The sequence below is a fragment of the Sus scrofa genome, chromosome 9 (genome assembly GCF_000003025.6).
Source record: "Sus scrofa isolate TJ Tabasco breed Duroc chromosome 9, Sscrofa11.1, whole genome shotgun sequence".
NCBI classification, from domain to species: Eukaryota; Metazoa; Chordata; class Mammalia; order Artiodactyla; family Suidae; genus Sus; species Sus scrofa.
The window spans coordinates 74,316,441-74,338,708 of record NC_010451.4 but is presented as its reverse complement, the minus strand read 5'-3'; the positions used below and the strand labels follow the sequence as shown (position 1 = coordinate 74,338,708).

Sequence of the window (22,268 nt, the reverse complement as noted above, 5' to 3'; positions counted from 1 at the left end):
TGTGGCTGTGGCTGTGGCACAGGCTGGAGGCTACAGCTCCGATTAGACCCCTAGCATGGGAACCTCCATATGCCGTGGGTGCAGCCCTAAACAGACAAAAAAATGGTGAATCGGAAAGCACAAAAGCTTGTTTTTAAAATAAATACTTGACATGAACTATCATAGTAATCGCTCTAATGAGAAAAGTTAAGAATTTAAAATTATTTTATGGCAAGCTTTTAGCAGAGGTTTTTGTTTCTATATGGTTTAGAAGTGCAATGTTCGATTAGAAAAATAAGGAGAAAAAGAATTTCAAAAGTAAACATTTTATTTATTGACAATAATTGGAAAGTGCATAGGTACTGAAAACCAGGAATGGCACAGAATAGGCTCTAAGAAAACATTTGTTGGATGAAAAAAAAGGGAAGAGTGAAAGATGGAAAATAAAGGGAAAGAGTGAAGTGGGGTCAGTGTTTATTATTTCCCAAATGCTGTGATAGATGTTTTATATTTTCTTGGGTAACTGAATCTTAACCACCCTTCAAGATTAAATTCATGGAATCAGCCATGACACTGCCTCTTTCCTTTGCACACTTTTATTACAAAGCTATACTGCAGAGTTTAGCACCTACTTATAAGTAGCACCTAATTATAAGTAATTTAAGTTTTAAATTAGAATATAAGGCTTGGAAGCCCGGTGGTATGTCTTCTCTAATGTATATCTCTCATAACACCAACATTTACAGCATAAATTAGGGCTCAAAAAATATTGTGTTAAATGGCTGAAGCATATATATGATTATCTATAAGTGAAAATTATGACTCAAATAAAGGTGACTTTTTAAATAATATTTTTACAGTATTTTCCTACTGATATACATAAACATGCACACCCTTTCTCCACTATAAAAACAGGGGGAGGGCTGAAGTACTTTGATTTATCAAATCAAGATTTTTCCTTATTCCTAAACTAAATAAAAATATTTAAAAATTTCCCGAATAGTTTTTAAAAGTATAATTTCAAATGGCAAAAGATTATAAGGTAAATACATACGTAACGGTCTAACCTCCATCTGAACCACCATTCATATACATTGCCTTTCAGTTCAAAACACTTGGAAAATGGCCAAAGAGAAAAGATCTTCTCAAATGCACCCTGAGAAGAGGAATTCAGGAAATAAATTAAGATGGTACAAGTCAATACATGCTTTGCAATTCTTCAATAGACTATAGTTTTCTAAAGATTATATAAAGGTCATTCACAATTTAAAATTTCTATTTATTTCATTTGAAAATGTCATTTCATTTGAAATTCATTTGAATTCCAATTCTACTAATAGCTAATAAAGATGACTTAAAACATTTTTCTTAACTCACTTTTACTGCACACGAAAGGCTACTGAGACCAAAAAATCAAAATACAAAAAAAACTCAACAAGGTGATAACTGGAAAATTATTCCACTTAAGGTTTTTAATTTGGTACATAAAACAGCTAATATTTACTGATAAAAACACAAAAATACAAAATACTTCAGCCAATATGGTATCAATAACCTAAAGGTTGATGGTTAAGATTGAAAAATAGTTTTTCTTTCTCTAGAGGTTCTTAATAATCTATAATTAACCATGTGAATTAAAAGAATCCTCTGAATTAGTCACCATACTCAAGCAACCATACTGAAATACCATTACTAGCCTTTGAAACAAAGTTTACAATTTTATTCTGGCCAAGTTAGTGAATGTACCCTCTTATTACTGATAGCTGGGAAGATGCGGAATGAAGGGGCAGAAGTCTTGGGTACATTCCTGCACATTAATGAAGTCCTTCAAAAAAGAGAACAAAATCCTCAATTTTCCAGACAAAGGAATGATAAATTCTATTAAGAAAATGCCATTATTAGATAGCATGCCATAGCATAAAAAATGTAACAACACAATTTTTTAAAAGGCTAATAAAAACCAAAGTAAAATATGAAAATAGTATTATATTTTAGGTAATACAAAATATTTATGTCAGAAGAACTTCTATACTATTTTAATAAAATGCAATATTCTCCATTTAACCACGGAATTTAAAACGCTAATACCTTACTAAGAACAGGCTCTATCAACATCTATACCTCAGATGGAATTCGCCGGTGGCTTAGTGGGTTAAGGATCCAGCAGCTGTCACTGCTGTGCCCTGAATCATTGCTGTGGTGCAGTTCAGTTCCTGGCCTGTGAACTTCTGCATGCTGTGGGTGCAGCAAAAAAAAAAAAAAAAAAAAAGCTAACATCATACTTAAGGGAGAAAGATAATGCTTTTAAAAAAAGTCTATGTTGGAGTTCCCGTTGTGGCTCTGTGGTTAATGAATCCGACTAGGAACCATGAGGTTGTGGGTTTGATCCCTGGCCTTGCTCAGTGGGTTCAGGATCCGGTGTCACCATGAGCCGTGGTGTAGGTCACAGACACAGCTCAGATCCCATGTTGCTGTGGCTGTGGTGTAGTCTGGTGGCTACAGCTCTGATTCAACCCCTAGCCTGGGAACCTCCATATGTTGCGGGAGCGGCCCAAGAAATGGCAAAAAGACCAAAAAAAAAAAAAAAAAAAAAGTCTATGTCTCAGAAAATTAATAATAATTATTACCAATTAAAGTATTATGCTATTATATATTTCTATATTTTATCCACATATATTAAGTAGATATACAGCCTTATAGATTATATATCACATATATATCACGTACATATATAATTTAAAATTTTCTCATTAAAATTTATTTTTACATGATCAATAAACAAGAATTTATTGAGCATTCATTCTGTGAAAGACACTGAACTATACTGGGCTATGTAGTTTTTCCTCCTGTGCAATGGTCAACACCGATCCAAAGCTGAGGAAATCTCTTTAGTCTTTCTATTGAACTGCTGGTCCGCCTTCCTTTCTCTTTGATGAACCAGTGGGAATTTTAATGAATAATTATCAAGTAATGTGGCAGTTATTTGGCTATTTCTCTATATGTTTGCCTATTGTTTCCTTATTATTTTATATATCTCCTGCAAAAACCTTGGAAGTTAGCATAAATAATGCTTTATTTCTAAGTATGAAAATAAGTAGGAAAATCTATAAAACAAACAAACACACAAAAACCAGCTTTAGAGAAACACACACATACAATGGTTGTATGGCATTTTCACTTGGAGCATCCAGGAACAAGACAGAGTGTTGGAGATGGGAGTAAACTACAGAATATGTCACAACTTTAGGCATTTAAATTAAAATATTTTGTTATAAATATCATGCTGCCCAAATAATATATCTTCCTGATGGAGTGACCAGCAGGTAGCAGTTTGCCATCCTGCTTAAATAACTGAGAAAATCTCAACCATTATAATATGAGGATAAAAGTTTAGAGACAAGAAAATGACCGAAATTTTTATTAAACATCCTACATACAAACCCTTTTTCTCCTAAGTTGGTTTTACTAACAGCCAAAATTTTACTCTATGCAGTTATGGAAAAATCAAGTAACACTTTAATGCTATGAATAATGCACAAACCAAGCTGCAAATTCTGTCAAGAGAATTTTGATCTTCACTTAGAGTAGTGCCTTATAAGAGGCATTCAATAAAAGTTTGATTGATCAAAGTCAAGTAAAATGGATTTTGAACAATTGCCAGAGGAAGAGCTTTAAATTGCTCTTACAACAAAAACAGTGGTAACAAAAGTAGATAGGTCTCAAAAGAACTACACTGAGTAGTCAACTACAGAGTGACACTTTTATTACAGTCATTAAAAAATGAAGCTTAAAAAAAGCTCTGACTCTTTTCTCATACTTTAATAGATTTGAACTTTAGAATAAAACAGAACAAAATATAAATCAAAAAGACCGTACAAACCTGAGAATATGCCAAAAAACATATACATAACAGCAAGAAGGCTAGTTTCAACAGTAAACCAAAATGCCAGAAACAATTTCCTAAGAGAGAAAATATCCAATTTACTAAGAAATATTAATTTACATTAAAAAACATATTAAATACTCTCCGCATACCTCTTAAAATAATTTAAGGCTGCCTACAGGATGCGCAATATATATCTAAGTAGTACAAGTTACAAGTAGGACACAAAGGAAGAAAAGGTGGAGGATCCTTACTCAGAATGAGGCTAGAACATTCACTTGATACCCTATAGTCCTGTTGTTTACCCACTCTAAATATATTTGAAAATACCCCCTGGATTCAGTTATACATATTCATTACCAAAAGTTACAACAAAATTTGGAACAATAAGTTCAATGTAGTTCTAACATACACTTATGTTTATTATAACTTAGGTAATAAAAATGTTTAAACATTAAAGCTCTAAGGTGGGAGCTTAAGAACTCCCCAATGGACTAGAATTTAACTATAAGATATATTTTACTATATGCATATTTTAAGTGATTTATTCACAATTTATACATATTGATTATCATTTTATTAATATGCTGGGTTGTGTGAGGAATTAAACTACAGAGGCTGTCCAAAGACACTAATGGACTTTATGAAGTCTGAAACAACTCTTTCCTGAAAAATTATCTGATACACTAATGGAAGCTAAAAGAAACTATTTTTTGATACATAATATTTGGTTGAAATAGTTAAATACATTATTAAAGATTAATTTTTTTTCTAAAAAGGGAGGCTTTTATTTTAGTGATATGATCTTTAAGGGAAAAAGCTTTAAGATAAATGACTGGGACCTCACTGAATATTATCACACCTGGCTACGGGAAATTTGAAGATGACACTTTTTCGGCACTTTGGTTTCCTTAGATGTAAAACAGGCTGGTAATAACTACTTATGGGGTTGTCTATGTAAGTGATTTTTAAACTTGTCTGACATACAAGCCTTTTTGTGAATGAATGTTTACTCAAACTCTCAATATATATAAGAAATCAAATAAGGTAGAATTGCCAAGATTAAAGCAGGATATATGGGCCTGGAGCCCTGTTTGGCTTTCCTCTCTTCTGGTTCTCTCCATTTTGGCTCCATATAAGATAATTTGAAAATGCTGCACTAGTAAATATTTAAAATAGCTTTGAAGATTTAAATTAAAAAAAGAGAAAACCACACACAATATAAATGCAAACTCTTATTCTGCATTGTTATACTATTTGAACTACTTAATGGTAAAATTTTAGAAATATAATTTAAGAACAGAATTTCAAAATGTTAATACTACACATAAATTTTAACTGTCAACATGTCCCAATAAAAATAACAGCCTTTAGCAACTAAAAAGACATTTAATATATTGAAAGAATACAGTTATCAGTATTAGGAAGGAGAAAGGGGGGAGGGATAAATTAGGAGGTTGGGATTGATATAACACTACTTCGACATAAAATAGATGATTAACACAACATTGTAAATCAGTTATATTTCAATTAAAAATAAAAATTTAAAGAAAGAGTAAGAGAGTATATTTACCGTTTGCTTTTTTTTGGATTATTTGTGGCCATAGTGCTAAAGTAACATATATGACCATGAACCATACAGTGACCAAGGGAACAAAGTAATAGAATTGATAAGGCCGATCCATTACAATACATAACACCACTACCAGGAAATTGAGACGAAATAAGACCTATCAAAAAGGAGAATAAAATGGTTTTCATTCCAGGTATGCATGAATAAAGCAGAGAGACTCTCTCTGACACAGTATAAATATTTGAGACTAAAATAGTAACTGTACAAGTGTATTTTACTAATCCATTACAATTGCTCTAAAATCATTGTAAAGAGTTGAATATAAAATATTTTTGCATCATTATATTAACTGAATGCCAGCAAAGCACCAATCTGAGGTGTCCTCTGGCTACAACTGTCATATTATTAAATGTAGGGAAAGAATCGTAAACTTCCTTCCTAGGGTTACAGTTCATAAACAGAGATTAGATTACCTCAAAAAAGGGTGTCCATTCCATCTTTGTTTTGTGTTGATTTACCCATTTGGTATAAAATTGAGAGTTGTAATACATACAAAATATTATTGCTCAAATTAAAAGTGTCTTTGAAGCAAAAGTATCTGGGACTTTTGTTAAAGTGATTTCAGACAGTGTCATTGAAAGAACACAGAATTTGAGTAGATTAATATTAGAGCTCAAATAAGTATTATGTGACCTTAGGCAAATTATGTAACCTCTCTGAGCCTCAGTGTCCTTGTCTGTAAACATAAAGATCACAACTTAAAAATTGTAATGAGGGATAAATAAAATAATATTTTAAAACTGCCTAGCACAAGGAAGCAACTTAATAAATATTAATCCTCTTCTCAGAGAAAATGTGGCATATTACAATCATCCTGGGTAACTACATTTCTACAAAACTAAAGTGAATCAGCAATGCTCTCCCTTGTGTACCAGTGCCTTTATTATACATTCATCTAAATTATATTTTCCCATCCCTTTGTAATAAATTATTTATCTCAAATTATTAACCATAGAACATGGAAATAACACAACGTTAAAGTGCTATTTCATGAATTCAAATTATTCATGGTCTTTTAATGGCCATATTTATATTTTTTCAATGGGCACAAAAGCATGTTGAAAAGAAAAAAAATAACAATGCACTCCTACCTGACATACTCTATGGATTCCAAAGTCTCCTTTGATCCAAAAATATGAGAAATGCCCATACCCTGTTTGAAATAGATACGCAGCAACCAGAACCCGAATGTGCATGTACACAGGCAAAAACTGTTGACAAAAATAGATAAAATATATGTTAGCACTAACTATACCTAAATTTATCATAACCAGTACATTTAACCAAGATAAGAGAGCATCATTATCACTCAGCATTAGCTAATGAAAAGATTTATTCTCAAAAATTAGGCATTATACCAAGGGTTTTTAAAAAGTAGACTTTGGAATCAAATAGACCTAGATCCAAATTCTGATTGTGCTACCTACTAGCTATGTGACATTAATGCTGAGTTTTCTAAACTGTAAAATGAGACTATCTTCTCCTTCCGCAAAGGGTCTTGTGATAAATGTGAAACATTTTTGTATGTTTCATCCAATTTGAATTAAATATATGATACCATAATTAATCACCATATATGCTGAATACAAGGTCACTCAGCATTTCACATTTTTCCCAATGAGAAGATAAAAAACAAAACAAAATCCTACATTTTTGGCCTCCCAATTATATATACTTTAGACTTATAAATAAAATTGTCACATGCCTACTTATAATACTTCATTATTTAGCAAAAAATACACATTTAAAAAACATATACAAACATAATTCAGAAATATTATTTCCCTCCTACACTTATTTTATAAGACAATTTTATTTTATACTCCTACATCAATGTTTCATCATGACCAAGACACTCAGAATCATTTATCACCATTTTCAGAGCATCACATCCTGACTTCTAAGCTGAATGAAATATAACATATATCTAAGTTATATTTTATGGAAGTCACTGGAAATATTTTTTCATTTGTAAGTCCTAATTCTCTTAGCCTTAGATCACTGTCATTGCACCTTTCTGACACTGATTAGTCCCTTAGGTGTATGTTCATGATCTCCACAACACAGCTAGCATACGGCTTTTTAAAACGATCTTTAGAGGGCTTGATCAGTGACATCCAACCTTTATCATTACAAGACCATCATTTTAGAATAATTACTAAATCCATGTAAAAAATTTCTGGATTCTATTTTATAGATTTATCTGATTACCTCTGTAATTATCCAGCATTAACACTACTTATGGCCACTTTAGGTTAATTCAGCTTCCCCAAGTAGTATGTTGCAGGATAAAATAAAATAACTGAGCAGATGCCTTAAACAATTTTATAAGGCCTTGAACTTATATATCTTTTGTATACATCCTTAAAAGCATCTTGAAGATATCTTTTTCTTTCCTGATGGATAATATTTTTTTTCTGGAAGGAAACCGCCCCCCGCCCCGTAATTACACTAAGTCATAAATTCTTCAACATAGCCTCCACTCTAGTCTGTTAGAGTCTCTGTCTCCTAAACTGCTCCTTCCTGTGCTTCCCTGTCATCTCTCCTTTGTTTACCTGTTCATTCTACCCTGGGATGTTCTCTTAGCCACTTTTTGCTAATTTAAATCCTATTAAGAGCTCTGTTCAAAATTTCCCACCTTTTATTCTCAGATGAAAGTCATTTCTCCTTCGAGTTCCTATAGCAACAACGATCTCTATATCAGAGTTTTTATTTATTGCTTTTCATCATTAGTTCTTTTTAAATGTCTTATCTCATCATTAGATCAGAAATTTTCAATGAAGGTGTAACACAACAGAATCATCAGGATGGAGGTAGGAATATAGGTTATATTGAAATAACCTCAAAATTTATCTAATTTAAACCTGGATCTTTATCTCATTTTTGAATGCACTCTAAAATATTCCTTTCATGTATGTGAACACTTTTTAATAGCTGAAAACATACAAATTCCCAAGGCAATCTACTGCATTTTCAGATGATCATTAATTGTTAATAAAGTTCCTTTTCATGAAAAGTTGAAATCTAACTCTATGTAAAAGCTACCAACTTAAGCTCTCTAGGGCAGTACTGTGCAATGAAAATAAAATGTGAGCCACATGGTAAATTTTTAATGTGGCTGCCAGACATTTAAAAGGGTAAAAGTAAAATTAATTTAATTAATATACTTTATCTAACTCAATATACCCAATATATTATCATTCCAACATGTACTGAGATATTTTATATTCTTTTTTCATACCAAGTTTTTAAACTTCATATGCATTTATCATAATTAATCATATTTATTTTGCATGTATTTCACATTTATAGCACATCTCAAATTCCTACCAGCTATATTTGAAACTCTCAAGCCAAGTGTGGCTACCAAAATGGAGAGTATAGCTCTAGAGCCATATACATGCACTTAATTACTCTTACATCTGATTATTCTTTAAGTATATGAAAACAGATGTCAAACCAAGGTTAACCATTTCCAATCACTTTAACCACTCCCCATTAGAACAGGCTTTTGAGTTCCTTCAAACTAGGTCTGGGCCCTCCATACTGAGACTTGATTATATTTAAACAGCAAGTACAACCATTTAAAGTGAATTAATCACTATTATAACAATTTTCAAAGTTCCTACCAATGTTGGATTATTGCAAATTTCATGTAATACTTCTCCCAACATTTTATTTTAAGATACTTTAAACCAACAGAAAAGTTTCAAGAATAGTACAACAAATACCCATCTACCAAGCTAAACCACTTAAAAGTATATTGCAGACCACAGGACATCATCCCTAAATATTTTAGCAAGTATCACCTAAGAAGAAAGAATAGTTTCTTACATGACCATATTAGCATTATAACTCCCAAGGAATGTAATAGTATTTACCATACAATCCATATTCAAATTTCCCTGCTTGGCCCAGTAACATCCTTTATGATTTAAAAAAAAATTTTTTTCATTTAGAAAACTTGAACCTAGAATCACAGACTGCATTTAGTTTTCATTCCTCTTTTGTCTCCTTTAATCCAAATTGTTTTCCTCTTTGTCTTTCAAGAGTTAAGTATTACTTATAACAACATTTTAGTATTGAAAGTATATGTAAAAAAAAAAATAATAAAAGTATATGTAGAATACAACTTCATTAGAATTAATAGCTAGCCTGACTTCTAGTTCTGTTCTTTTTCTAGCCCCACAAAACCTTCAAGACTTTTTATTCAGGTTCCTTCACAAAAGTTATTTACAAACTCTCAAACAACAAAAAAGCGACAATGGCACACAAAATCATCTACTGTATATACCTAATTTGCTGTACCTTCTATATTAAATTCACAGCATTTTCCATATCTAAGTTGTATTTTAATGTTTATACCAACAATTGCAATCTGCCAGACCATATGGATTATTTTAATAAGTCTCTAATTTTTGACATAGTTTCTTCTATTTTAGTATAAAAACATGGCACAACTAAAGTTTGACATATTTAACTCAAAATAAAAAACATTAAGATTAGGGAGTTAAAATAATCATGACCATTAAAAACAGTTTTTAATGAGGGTGAGCCCTCAAATATCTAAGAATCAAGTCCCAAAATATGTTATAACCTATGTTAAAAATGCTTTGCCAATGTAGATACAGGTAATTTTTAACCACAAAATTCTACATAAAAGAACAGAGATGTGTTAATTAATCATAGCAAATTATCTGTTAATGAAAAGTATGTTCTTCCAGAACAGAGATGTCTTTAAATTGTAATTTGGAATGTACTGGGATATAGTATAAGATATGTTAGAATGCTAGCTTGGCAAATTATAAGAATGCCAAATTGCTTTCATCCTTTTATGATCCAAATCCTTTCTGGTATGACTGAATTGAAGAACCAAATGTGTGATTATTTCTATTTGATTTTTTCATGGTAATTCATCCTTTAATATGTCAGCAATTAATTATGTCTCTAAGTAGCATTTTCTTAAAACAAAACCCTTTCCCACCAGCCTCAAATTAATCTAAAATTTCTTCATATGTCACAGATATTTCTCCAATTCAATATTCATCTCTACTTACTTTGTAGAGAATCTGCCAAATTTATCCTACAATTTCTGAACTGGCTTATAAACTAATTCTTACTATTTTCCTCTCTCTTTGTTTTGGATCTCTTCTGTGTTTGTTTTTCCATAATTTCTTGAATTCACTGGGTCCCCTTCAGCTGCAGTGTCACAGGAGTTTCACTGCTGTCACAAATATACATATCATAGCCCCACGATTTCAGTAAAAATACTCCTTCCTCTGTTTTTTGCCCTTCAAACAAGCCATTCACAAAATCATTAGCAATTTTTGAAAATAATAAAGAGGCTTAGTGAAGAATAACATTAGTATTTTCTAATTGTTAGAGATACCTGAAAACCCCCAAGATTTATTCACCTTCTTAACAGCTGCTATGGAATTTCAAAATAATCCTTTCTGGGCAACATTCCCCTATTATCTCAACTTAAAATTGATTCAACTTTAAACTGAACTATGTTTTATGTTAAATTACTGTTTATAGATGTGTACTTTATATAAGCAAATAAAGCAATAAAAACCAGTTCAGTAGTTTCTAAATTATGAAAGAATGTTAAATTTTTAAAGCATATTTTATAGAAATCAGTTTGTATCTTCACTATAAAAAAATATGAAAAGTGCTTATTAGATGCCTAGGTTCACTCTTAAAAGCTTGTTTAAACTGTATGTAGCTGTAATGTTACAATTCTGGATACATTTTCCTACCCCTACCAAATCCAAGGTGTCCTCAGATTATGAGAATCCTACGCCTTTAAGAACCTAGGGAAAAGGAAAAAATGATTTTGTCTGGGTATGAAAGGCACTAGTGAACAAAGGAACCGTCCTCTATCTCATGGAAGAGGTAACACTTAGGAAGTTTGGCACATACTACATGGTCAACAATGGCAGGCCATCAGCATTTGAATACTCTGAATACTGGGGCAAGAGAGCTCTAAGTTTTTTAAGCTTTAAAAGTATAAAAATGGTTGGTCAAAGTTCCTAAAATACAGGGAAGTTTATGATATAAAATATAATCATTTAATGTCTACATGACATTCTTTCCTGTATTTTCTGTACTTAAATTCAGAATACCGTAAGACAAATATCAATATGATATCACTTTTATCTGAAATCTAATAAAAATGATACAAAAGAACTTATTTATAAAACAGAAACAAACTCATAGATTTCAAAAGCAATCTTACAGTTACCAGAGGGGAAACTGTAGGGGTGGGAGAAGGAATTGGGAGATGGGAAAAATGTATACACACTACTGTATAAAATAGATGATTAACAAGAACCTACTATATAGCTCAGGGAAATCTACTCAACACTTGGTAAAAACCTCTATGGGAAAAAAGAAGGGGTATACATATATATCTGTATAACTGATTCACTTTGCTATAAACCTGAAGCTAATAAAACACTGTAAGTCAACTATACTCCAATAAAATTTAAAAAATACTTACCGTACTTGCTCCAGAAATATGATAAATTAAAATCACAAGCTGCATCCAGCCTTTCCATTCATCTGTTTGTTCTCTATTTAATACTTTAGTCTGTGTAAAAGAACCAAAATTTGTTTTAAAATTCATCATGAAGCTACTATTTGAACAATATATACTAGGTATGTTAAAAATTTTTCTTACAGGATATAAAGCAAATGCCTCTTTCAAAAGAACCTTAGGAGAAAAGTAGTTAAAGATGGTCACTGTCATTTTACTTCTTGATTAGCAATAATAAAATTATAATATGAATTCGAGAACTAATATAAACCAAAAGAGATTTAAAATATTTAAGTCGATACTTATGGTTTTAGATTAAGATTACTTTAAAACTACGAAGATGTGTTTGTAAATCTAAAAAAATTGGCATCTTCTGATTCTCTTTAAGAAAATTTTAGCATTTTGGTTATAAAAGCTTTTATAGTTCTTTTACACTTTATTTTGGAAAAAAGAAAAAGCTCTATTATGATACTTTATTTTCCCTAGAATAGTCCCCCCCGGAGATGAATTGATTAATCATCACTCATATGAAAGTTATTTTTTACAAAAGAACTTATTAATTCAAATAAATCATGACTTACGAAGGAGTTACATTAATATTCAGAGCAATTACAATAATACTAAAAAAGGAATTTAGAATATTGTGAACATTGCTCACATTATTATGTAAGTTCTAATTTTTGTGTACATTATGTCTGATTATATAATTATAAAAGTGTTTACACATATAGGCATTTATTAGTGTAAGTATATTTTTAACATAAAAAATAGTAACACTGCATGTTTGAAAACCATTACAAGATTGGTAGCACCCTGACTTTCTCCATCCTTAAACAGGCAAAATAACACCAAGGCATGATATCTTTTTCGCAGGTTTTTTCCAACTTTTCAACAATCTTCATGAAACTCTGAAACTTCTCCAAACTATTTCAAAAAAGCAACAGTTAAGAGTCCACTAAGTGAAGTACAACTGCAATATTCCTTCATCCTCTTCTATTTCTTTAATCTAGACTTTGTAATGAGCTGAGAAGGACAACATGAACTAAAAAGAAAACGACTCTTACCTCTTTAGTATTTTCATTGTAAAATACTCCCAAAACCAAGATGTAAATAATTGGAATAAAGAAAGTTGAATGTGTATAAAATTTGTTTTCCTTCATAAATAGATTTGCACGGTCACACATATAGAAATAAGCCATAATCAGGCCAAGTTTGCAAAAAGACTGTAAAAGTATTTCTAATGGAGACACAGGGGGATTGATGATATTTTTCTTTTCTTCTCCACTTTCCAAATCAGTACATGACTTATTCTTCCGATGAGTGTTACGATGAATTATGTAAAAAATTAAATATCCAATAATGGACAAAGTGAAAAAACAAGCAGCTAGTTTCTGTATGAGAGTAAGAGGAGGCTGAGGTTGACAACAGGAACCATCTACAGGCTTCAAAATCTTATTGCAGTACACGTTCATAAGAATCATTGCACTCTGTGAACAAATCAAGTTATCTGGTTATTATCTTGTCAGTAATGTGTTTCGCATTAGATTTTCTCCTGTGAATACTACTGACTTTTCAGCACTGAAACCAAAATGCTTTTGTACTTTTTGCTACCATTTCCCAAACATTCATGAAAATAATGATATTCCTTCAATCTGTGAATAACTAGTTCAGGGTTTTTCAAACTTCTTAGGCTATGATCCATAATGAAAAATTCATTTTGTGATGTGACTCAGAATACATATATGGGAAACAATACCTATCCTTATTACTTGGAATACATCTGACTTTTTTCTATTCTTTTCTTAAAAACAAAAACAAAAACAAAAAACTGATTTCATGGCTTCTAATGGGCTTTGGTTACAAAAATTCTGAAAGATGTCAAGGACCAAAGAGTTTTAATTAGTACATCTTCAATACGTAAGATACCAAGATACATTGAGAGAATCCCAATCTTTAGATGTAAAAAAAGAATATAAAATAACACCACCAAAACCCAATAAATCCTTTATTGTTATATTTATAATATGTTGGGGGTTCCCATTGTGGGCTCTGCAGTAATGAACCTGACTAGTATCCATGAGGATCCGGGTTCAATCCCTGGCTTCACTCAGTGGGTTAAAGATCCAGCGTTGCCATGAGCTGTGCTGTAGGTTGAAGAGGTGGCTTGGATCTGGCATTGCTATGGCTGTGGCATAGCTCTGATTCGACCCCTGGCCCAGGAACTTCCATATGCCTCAGGTGCAGACATAAAAAGCAAAACAAAACAAAACAAAAGAATAATATGCCTTTCATTTGGTTTATTTGGTTCATAGTTTATGGACTAATTAGGATTCAACAGTTTTCAGATTTCTAGCTTTAAATAAAGTGTAGAATCTTCAACATGGTTTCATTATAATAAAAATATCCTAGGCAAGCTGTCAAGATTCTTTCTAGCTGAAGCTTCAGTCAAATCTAGTTTTATAAAAACTTTATAGTTTAGGCAGCTTTAGAACTCTAAGATGATTACATTGATTAAGTCTAAAGCATTCAAAGTACTCAACTATTTAGAAAATCTCATTCTCTTAGCTCTGAGATTTTAGGAGATTCTGAGTCTGGAACTCTTGCAGAAGTAGCCCACAAATTCCATCCCAAGGCTCTTAAACAGTTCTGGGGGGTCCACAAAGCCCCTGGAAATATAAAGGAGATCTGTGTGTGTGTATATGCAAACATGCATTTTTTTCTGCAGGAGAGGAATAATGGAATGATTATTTTTTAGCAGATATGGGAGTTATGTTATCCTCAAAAAAATTTGGAAGCACTGCTTTATAAGGAAATAACTAAATAATACTGTACTATCTGTGGAAATTTATATTATGTAGTCCTTTTTCATACTTAACCGAAAATCCCTTTGCATCCATCAATCTGGATTTGTTCAATATCTTACTTTGTACCTGGAATAATGCTTAGGGTATGAGAACTATAAGGATATAATAAAAATTGTTCCACATACTAAAAAAATTTTTCTTTGCAAAAGCTTAATCTTGTAAATTTAAGGTTTAAAGCAAAGAAAACATAAAGCAGTAGTTTTCAAACAGGAGTGTGCTGAGAACTTACAAGTTTTGACCAAATGACATATCCTGAGAGTGACTAGCACTCACTAAATGATGTCTCATTTCCTCCCTTCCATAACTTTCTCCCTGAGAGTGTACTAACACTCTCACTTATGTATTCAGCTTGGTGATAGATAGCAAAATTATTTCTAGATCTATGTTTAGACAGAAGAACTACAAGTAATTAAGACTGCAATAAAATTATTTATTACCATGTTATAGTGACATACAGGTATATTCAATTAGATATTATTGTCTCTACTGACAGACAGAAGAATTCTTACAGTTTCTCTGCTTGATTCAGGGAGATGTAAGCCATCCAAAGATTCCGTGATAGTTTCTTGAGCAATTAATTTGGAAACACTGAACATCTTAACATTTGATTTAGAATTTCTGGTACTACTATTCAAAATGCTGACTGCAGCTTCATTGTAGGCATCTATCTTCTCATTAGTGATCATTTTCCTATTTTCACTTAACAGATCTTCATAAACAGGATCTGCACATGAAACATATTTTCAAAAATATTTAAATATCCCTATAGATAGAATTTATAATCATGCAAATCAGTTAACTGCATTTCATTTTTTATTCTTAAAGTTCAAAGAACCCTGGGCACCTAATAATTCACTTTTAAATAAAGCTGGCCAAGGTTTAAAACAGATTTCCTATCTCATATAATTTTTTTTTCCTGTCTTTTTGGGGCCGCACTCGTGGAATATGGGGGTTCCCAGGCTAGGGGTTGAATCAGAGCTACAGCTGTCGGCCTACATCAGAGCCACAGCAACATAGGATCAGAGCTGCATCTGTGACCTACACCACAGCTCATGGCAATGCTGGATCCTTAACCCACTGAGTGAGGCCAGGGATCAAACCCGTATCCTCATGGATGCCAGTTGGGTTCGTTAACCACTGAGCCACGATGGGAACTCCATTATACACAATTTTTTAATCAATCTACATCTCTTTTAAAGAACTTCTGTCCCTCTTCTCTCTTGGGTACACAGCTTTCAGGAAACATTTTTATGTTCTAGCATGTCTTAAGAATTTAAAAATTTTGTATGATGGGTTATATCAGGTAACAGGAAATTAAAACTGGCTTATAGAAGATGGCCTAGTTAAGAATAGGAGCCAATCTTTTTTTTCCCTCCTGTTGCTGCTTAATTTTGCAAACTTTGTTCACACAAGTAGAAGCAATACCATTAAGAATTGAAGTCTTCTATCACTTACCACAAATCATTTAAATTTAACTTTTCCTCTTTTAAGAGAAAGTTTAATAATGAGTCTGTAAATGAAATAAGGATTTTGGAAGATGACCACCACTCTTGTTATTCCTTCCAGCTTGACATTAAACAGAAATAATCATGAGAGTTTCTGACCAACAATTTGAATTGCTTAAATACTCAAGGCATTTCATATTATGCTAGGCATTAAATAAATAATGGACATTCAATAAACTCCTGAAATGAACCGATGTAATGTCAACTTTCTTTTAAAGAATTTCTTACCAAGTATGAACTAGATGGTCTGAATTTAAATATATTGTCAATTTCAAAGAATATTTACTTCCAAAAGTTTAATATTATGAACGATTTTTTCTATATTTCCCAATTATAATCAATATATTTGGTAAGAAATAAAATATCCAAAGCAAACATCTAATTTACCTTTAGAACTTATTCTCCTTATTATATTCTGCAGCTCTTTTACCTCCTGAGACTCCTCAGAGAATATCTTTATTATTTATTTTTTACTTATTATATTTATTAGTCTGTTTGTTCCTTAAGTTCAAAAAAGCAAAGTAAATAACTCAAATTTATTCTAGTTTTGCAAATCTTATTTCAAAATTTATTCTCATAAAATAGTAATTTTGCTTCTTGAAATAGAAGATAATAAAAATCTGTGCTTCAAAATATATACAAAATGACATTTTTCATTACTCATCCCTTACCTTGTAAGACCCAATAAACATCACTAGTCTTTGCCAATTTTTCTAGAAGTGGTGCTATGGAGGTAATATTCATTTTATATTGGGAAAGGGCTTCATTGCTGCCATTGTGAATCTTGATAGACCACTACAAAGAAGTAAAAATTAAGAATTCAGTGTTTATCACAGAAAAAATTAAAGAATATAATTTCCTCTATTGTAACAAGGGTTATTAATTTAAGATAATTCCATTTTTATTCAATATTAGAATAAAATAGTCAAATTATTTCATGAAATACATGAAGGCAGTTAGAAAAAGCTGATATAAAATTATACTTTCAATGTAAAACATCCAAGTAGAAAGAATGTAATTTTAGATATAAAATAATATTGACATTTACCATCAAATTTCCTAAGTTTATTCAGATCTTTTTATTAAAATTATCTGTCTAATTAAATGGAAATAGGAATTAAAACGTAAGTATAATCAAGAATTCTATTAAGTTAATTTTTCTTAGCATGTCCTTAAGTATGAAACAAAAACCATTATGTAAAAATACAGATAGTAACTTACTGTGGCAGCTCCTGCTACAATCACATGAGGCTTTGCAACAGAATCCTGAAGAAAAAAAACCTTTATAATATTCAGTTCAGGGAATTAATACAAGTAATACCACTTTTTTCCCCCTTAAATTTAAGTTCTTCTTCCATTTAAATATGTTTTAATTTTCTAGGGTTCCTTACAGATTCTTGTTACAACAAGATGGACATTTTGGAAATATCCTAAAACCTTACCCAGTTATATGATTATACATGATGGCATGAGGCTTGTGTGGTTAATTATTTGGAGCTTTTAAAAATAAAAACAAGGGGAGTTCCCGTCGTGGCGCAGTGGTTAACGAATCTGACTAGGAACCATGAGGTTGCGGGTTCGGTCCCTGCCCTTGCTCAGTGGGTTAACGATCCGGCGTTGCCATGAGCTGTGGTGTAGGTTGCAGATGCGGCTCGGATCCCGTTTTGCTGTGCCTCTGGTGTAGGCCAGTGGCTACAGCTCCGATTCGACCCCTAGCCTGGGAACCTCCATATGCCGCGGGAGCGGCCCAAAGAAATAGCAAAAAGACAAAAAAAAAAAAAAAATAATAAATAAAAAATAAAAATAAAAATAAAAACAAGGAGTTCCTGTTGTGGCTCAGTGGTAACAAAACCAACTAGTATCCATGAGAATGTGGGTTCAATTCCTGGCCTCACTCAGTAGGTGAAATATCTGTGGTTGCCATGAGCTGAGGTGTAGGTCACAGATGTGACTCGAATCATGCATTGCTATGGCTATGGTAGAGGCTGGTAGCTGTAGCTCTGATTCAATCCATAGCCTGGGAACTTCCATATGCTATACCTGTGGCCATAAAAAAGGTAAAAAGGTAAAAAAACAAAATCCAAAAAAAAAGAAACAGGAAAAAAAAAAAAAAACTACTGAAATCTAATTCTGAGCAAACTGCGTAAAGTTCTAGTATATTATGTGAGTCAGTTAAAAGTTATTAGAAGTTTACAGCGTACACAATTTGTTAAATAAAATGCAGTGCTCTAAAGAAAAATGATATTTTGTAAAATACATACTAGATTTGGATTTCCCAAAGTAAACTGATATTATTATTATAGACCACAATGTGGAAAAAAAAACAAGGAGAAATTTGGTAGAAATCCTCATCTAATGCAAAATGTACTACTAACAACACTACCAATTATATAGTATTTAGTAGTTTACTAAGTATTTCTCTTAAATTATCTAATTTTAATATAGATTCTAACCACCTGTGAGAACAGCAGGAAGATATACATATATTATAGAAAAGGGCTATAGACTCAAGAGAAGTTTATAGGATATTGCTGAGGCCTGGCAGGGACAGAGCCAGAACTTAAGGTCTTCTGACTACTGAGTGCAATATACTTTCTACAACATAGAAGACCTTATATTATAATCACGTACACAGGAAACAATTAAAGCTAAGAAATTAGAAAAAGCCCAAAGACCCAAAGAGTACATATAGGTAGAAATGACATTTACTATTTTATTATGATGGTAAGATATGCTCAGTGTAGGTAACTATGAAAGCAGAGAAAAGTAATAAAATTAACCTATTCCTCATCAGAGAAATTTAAGTTTCAAATCTTGCATGCTCCATTTTATATTGCTATTTTAGTGAAACTTCCCCCTCATCCTTAGATATTTTCCCCTTCTTATCCTTCACACTGGTGAAGGATATTTTCCTTACACAATCCCTCTTGCCCCCTTCTCACTTTTGGCATAAAGCCTAATTCTCAAACTTCATGGAGAAGATAGAATTCATCTGGTTTGTGTGATCTTGCCTCCCTTCCTCCATTCTGACAACTTCATCCTTATACTCATCCAGCCTACCTTTCTCTGACAGGAGGGTAAAGAAAATGTATTCCTTTTTCTCTTAAAAGATAACCCTTTACTCTGCATCTATCTCTTCCCTTTTTACTTCTGGAGCAATATCTATAAATTAACTTGTCAAACTCCTACACTATCCATTTCATCCTTCTCTTCTTCCTTTCTTCAATCTACAAAGTGTTAAATCATCTTTACCACAAAAAAGTCTTCCGGAGTTCCTATCATGGCGCAGTAGAAACGAATATGACTAGGAACCATGAGGTTTTGGATTCGATCCCTGGTCTCGCTCAGTGGGTCAAGGATCCGGTGCTGCTGTGAGCTGTGGTGTAGGTTGCAGATGCGGCTTGGATCCTGTGTTGCTGTGGCATAGGCTGGCAGCTGTAGCTCCCATTAGACCCCTAGCCTGGGAACCTCCACATGCCATGGGTGTGGCTCTAAAATGAAAAAGAAAAGTCTTCCCTCAAAACTGTCTTCCCATTCACACTCTTAACCAACAATAACTTGGAAGAGCATACTGCTTTCACTATGCTAACTCATCTCTCATTTATGCTTCAGTTTATCATGTTTTGATCCTGAGTTAATCATCCATTAAAACTACACTTGGGAGGAGTTGATGATGGGGTAGAAGGACTTAAATGAGCTTACCTCCTCTCAGGAAAACACCATAATCACAACTAACTGCTGAATAACTACTGACAAAAAAGACTAAAACCTAGCAAAAAAGATATTCTAAATCCAAAGACAAAGAAAGAGCCAGAATGAGATGGCAGGAGGGGCATATCTATGATATAATCAAATCCCATAAGCATCAGGTGGGCAACCCACAAACTAGGAAATAATTGTATCATAGAAGTTCTCCAGCAGGAGTGAGAGTTCTGAGTCCCACGTCAGGCTCTTCAGCATGAGAATTTGGTATTGGCAGGAGTCCCCAGAGGATTTGGCTTTGATGGCCAGGAGGGCTTGATTCCAGGTACTCCAACAGACTGGAGGAAACAGAAACTTTTCCCTTGGACGGTGCACACAAGGTCTTGTGTGCATCAGGATCAAGAGAAGAATCAAGTGGCCTCAGAGGAGCCTGACCTAGGCTGGTCTAGGAGTGTTTCCTGGGGAGGGCAGGGTGGGAGGGGGTGGCTGTGGCTATTTGTGAGGACAAGGACAATGGTGGTGGAGGCTCTGAGAAGTAATCATTGGCATGAGCTCTCCTGAAGGCTGCCATTTTGACACCAAGACCTGGCCCCACCCAACAGCCTGTAGGCTCCAGTGCTGGGTCACCTCAGGTCAAACAACAATCAGGATGGGAACACAGATACACCCATCAGCAGACAGGTTGCTAAAGTCTTCCTGAGTTCACAGCCATCTCTAAATACATCTCCTGACACAGTTGTGCCTACCAGAAGGACAAGATCCAGCACCATCCACCAGTGTGCAGGCACAGTCTCTCCTACCAGCAAGCCTGAACAACCCTCTAGATGAGCCTCATCCACCAGGGGACAGAAACCAGAAACAAAAGGAAAAACAATCCTGCAGTCTGTGGAATGGAGACCTCAAACAAAAGAGTTAGAAAAAATGAGATGGCAGAGGAATAATTTTCGGCTGAAAGAGCAAGCAAGATAAAACCCTAAAAGAACAACTATGTGAAGTAGATTAAGGCAAAAAAGAATTCAGAGTAATGATCATAAAGAAGATCTAAGATCTAAGAAAAAGGAATGGAGGTATGGATTGAGACAATACAAGAAATGTTTAGCATGGACAGATTGAGAAGGTGTGAGAAATGTTTAGCAAAGAGCTACAAGATATAAAGAACAAAAAGATATGAACAATACAATAACTGAAATAAAAAACATACTAGAATCAGAATAAATTAGGCAGAAGAATGGGTAAGTGAGCAGGAAGAATGGTGGAAATCATTGCCACAGGATCAGATAAAGAAAAAAGAATGAAAACAAAGGAGAGCAGTTTGAGATACCTCTGGGACATTAAGCCCACTAACATTTGCATTATAGGGGTCCTAAAAGTAGAAGAGAGAAAAGGCTTGAGAAAATATTTGAGGAGATAATAGCTGAAAACTTGCTTAATATGGGAAAGGGAACAGTCACCCAAGTCCAAGAAGTAGAGAGTCCCATACAAGATAAGACTAAGGTGAAACACAACAAGTCATATATTAATCAAATAACAAAAATTAAAGACAAAGAGAAAAAAAAAAAGAAGGGAAAAGCAAAAAATAACCTAACAAGGGACTCCCCATAAGGTTATCAGCTAATTATCAGTTCAAACTGTGCAAGCCAGAAGGATGTGACACAATATGTTTACAGTGATGAAAGGGAAACTTAAAACAGAGAATACTTTCCCAACAAGGCTCTTGTTCAGAATCAACAGAGAAAAGCATTATAGTCAAGCAAAAGGTAAGAGAATTCAGCATCACCAAACAAGCTTTACAATAAATGCAAAAGAACTTCTCTTAGCAGAAAGAGGCACAACTAGAAAAAAGAAAATTATGAATGGGAAAGCTCATTGGTAAAGACAAACATACAGTAAATGTGCAAAACCAACCACACAGAAACATGATATCAAAACAAGCAATTGTGAGAAGAGGAGAGTATAAACGCAGGATATTAGCAATACATTTGAAATTAAGAGACCAGCAACTTGAAACATTCTTGTGTATGTGTATATATATATATATATCTATATATATATAGACTGTTATATCAAAACTTCATTGGGACTACAAGCCAAAAATCTAGAATAGATACACACACACACACACACACACACACACACGCAAAGAAAAAGGAATCCAAACACTAAA

The 22,268-nt window shown here is 33.0% G+C and overlaps 1 protein-coding gene across 2 annotated transcripts in view; it reads right to left on the bottom strand.

Annotated features, from left to right (window-relative positions):
* CASD1 (CAS1 domain containing 1) overlaps positions 1–22,268 on the bottom strand; it is a 71,076-nt gene that overhangs the window by 8,900 nt on the left and 39,908 nt on the right. Inside the window, exons 6-14 of one of the 2 annotated variants that reach the window (XM_021063369.1) lie at positions 17,624–17,668; positions 17,074–17,197; positions 15,407–15,621; positions 13,098–13,520; positions 11,998–12,087; positions 6,587–6,706; positions 5,436–5,592; positions 3,860–3,939; positions 1,034–1,135 (exon numbers count right to left, since the gene is read on the bottom strand). In XM_021063369.1, coding sequence (XP_020919028.1) covers positions 1,034–1,135; positions 3,860–3,939; positions 5,436–5,592; positions 6,587–6,706; positions 11,998–12,087; positions 13,098–13,520; positions 15,407–15,621; positions 17,074–17,197; positions 17,624–17,668 — 1,356 coding nt within the window. Of the gene's footprint in view, positions 1–1,033; positions 1,136–3,859; positions 3,940–5,435; positions 5,593–6,586; positions 6,707–11,997; positions 12,088–13,097; positions 13,521–15,406; positions 15,622–17,073; positions 17,198–17,623; positions 17,684–22,268 lie in introns of both variants that reach the window. The other variant, XM_021063368.1, reaches the window with a different exon arrangement.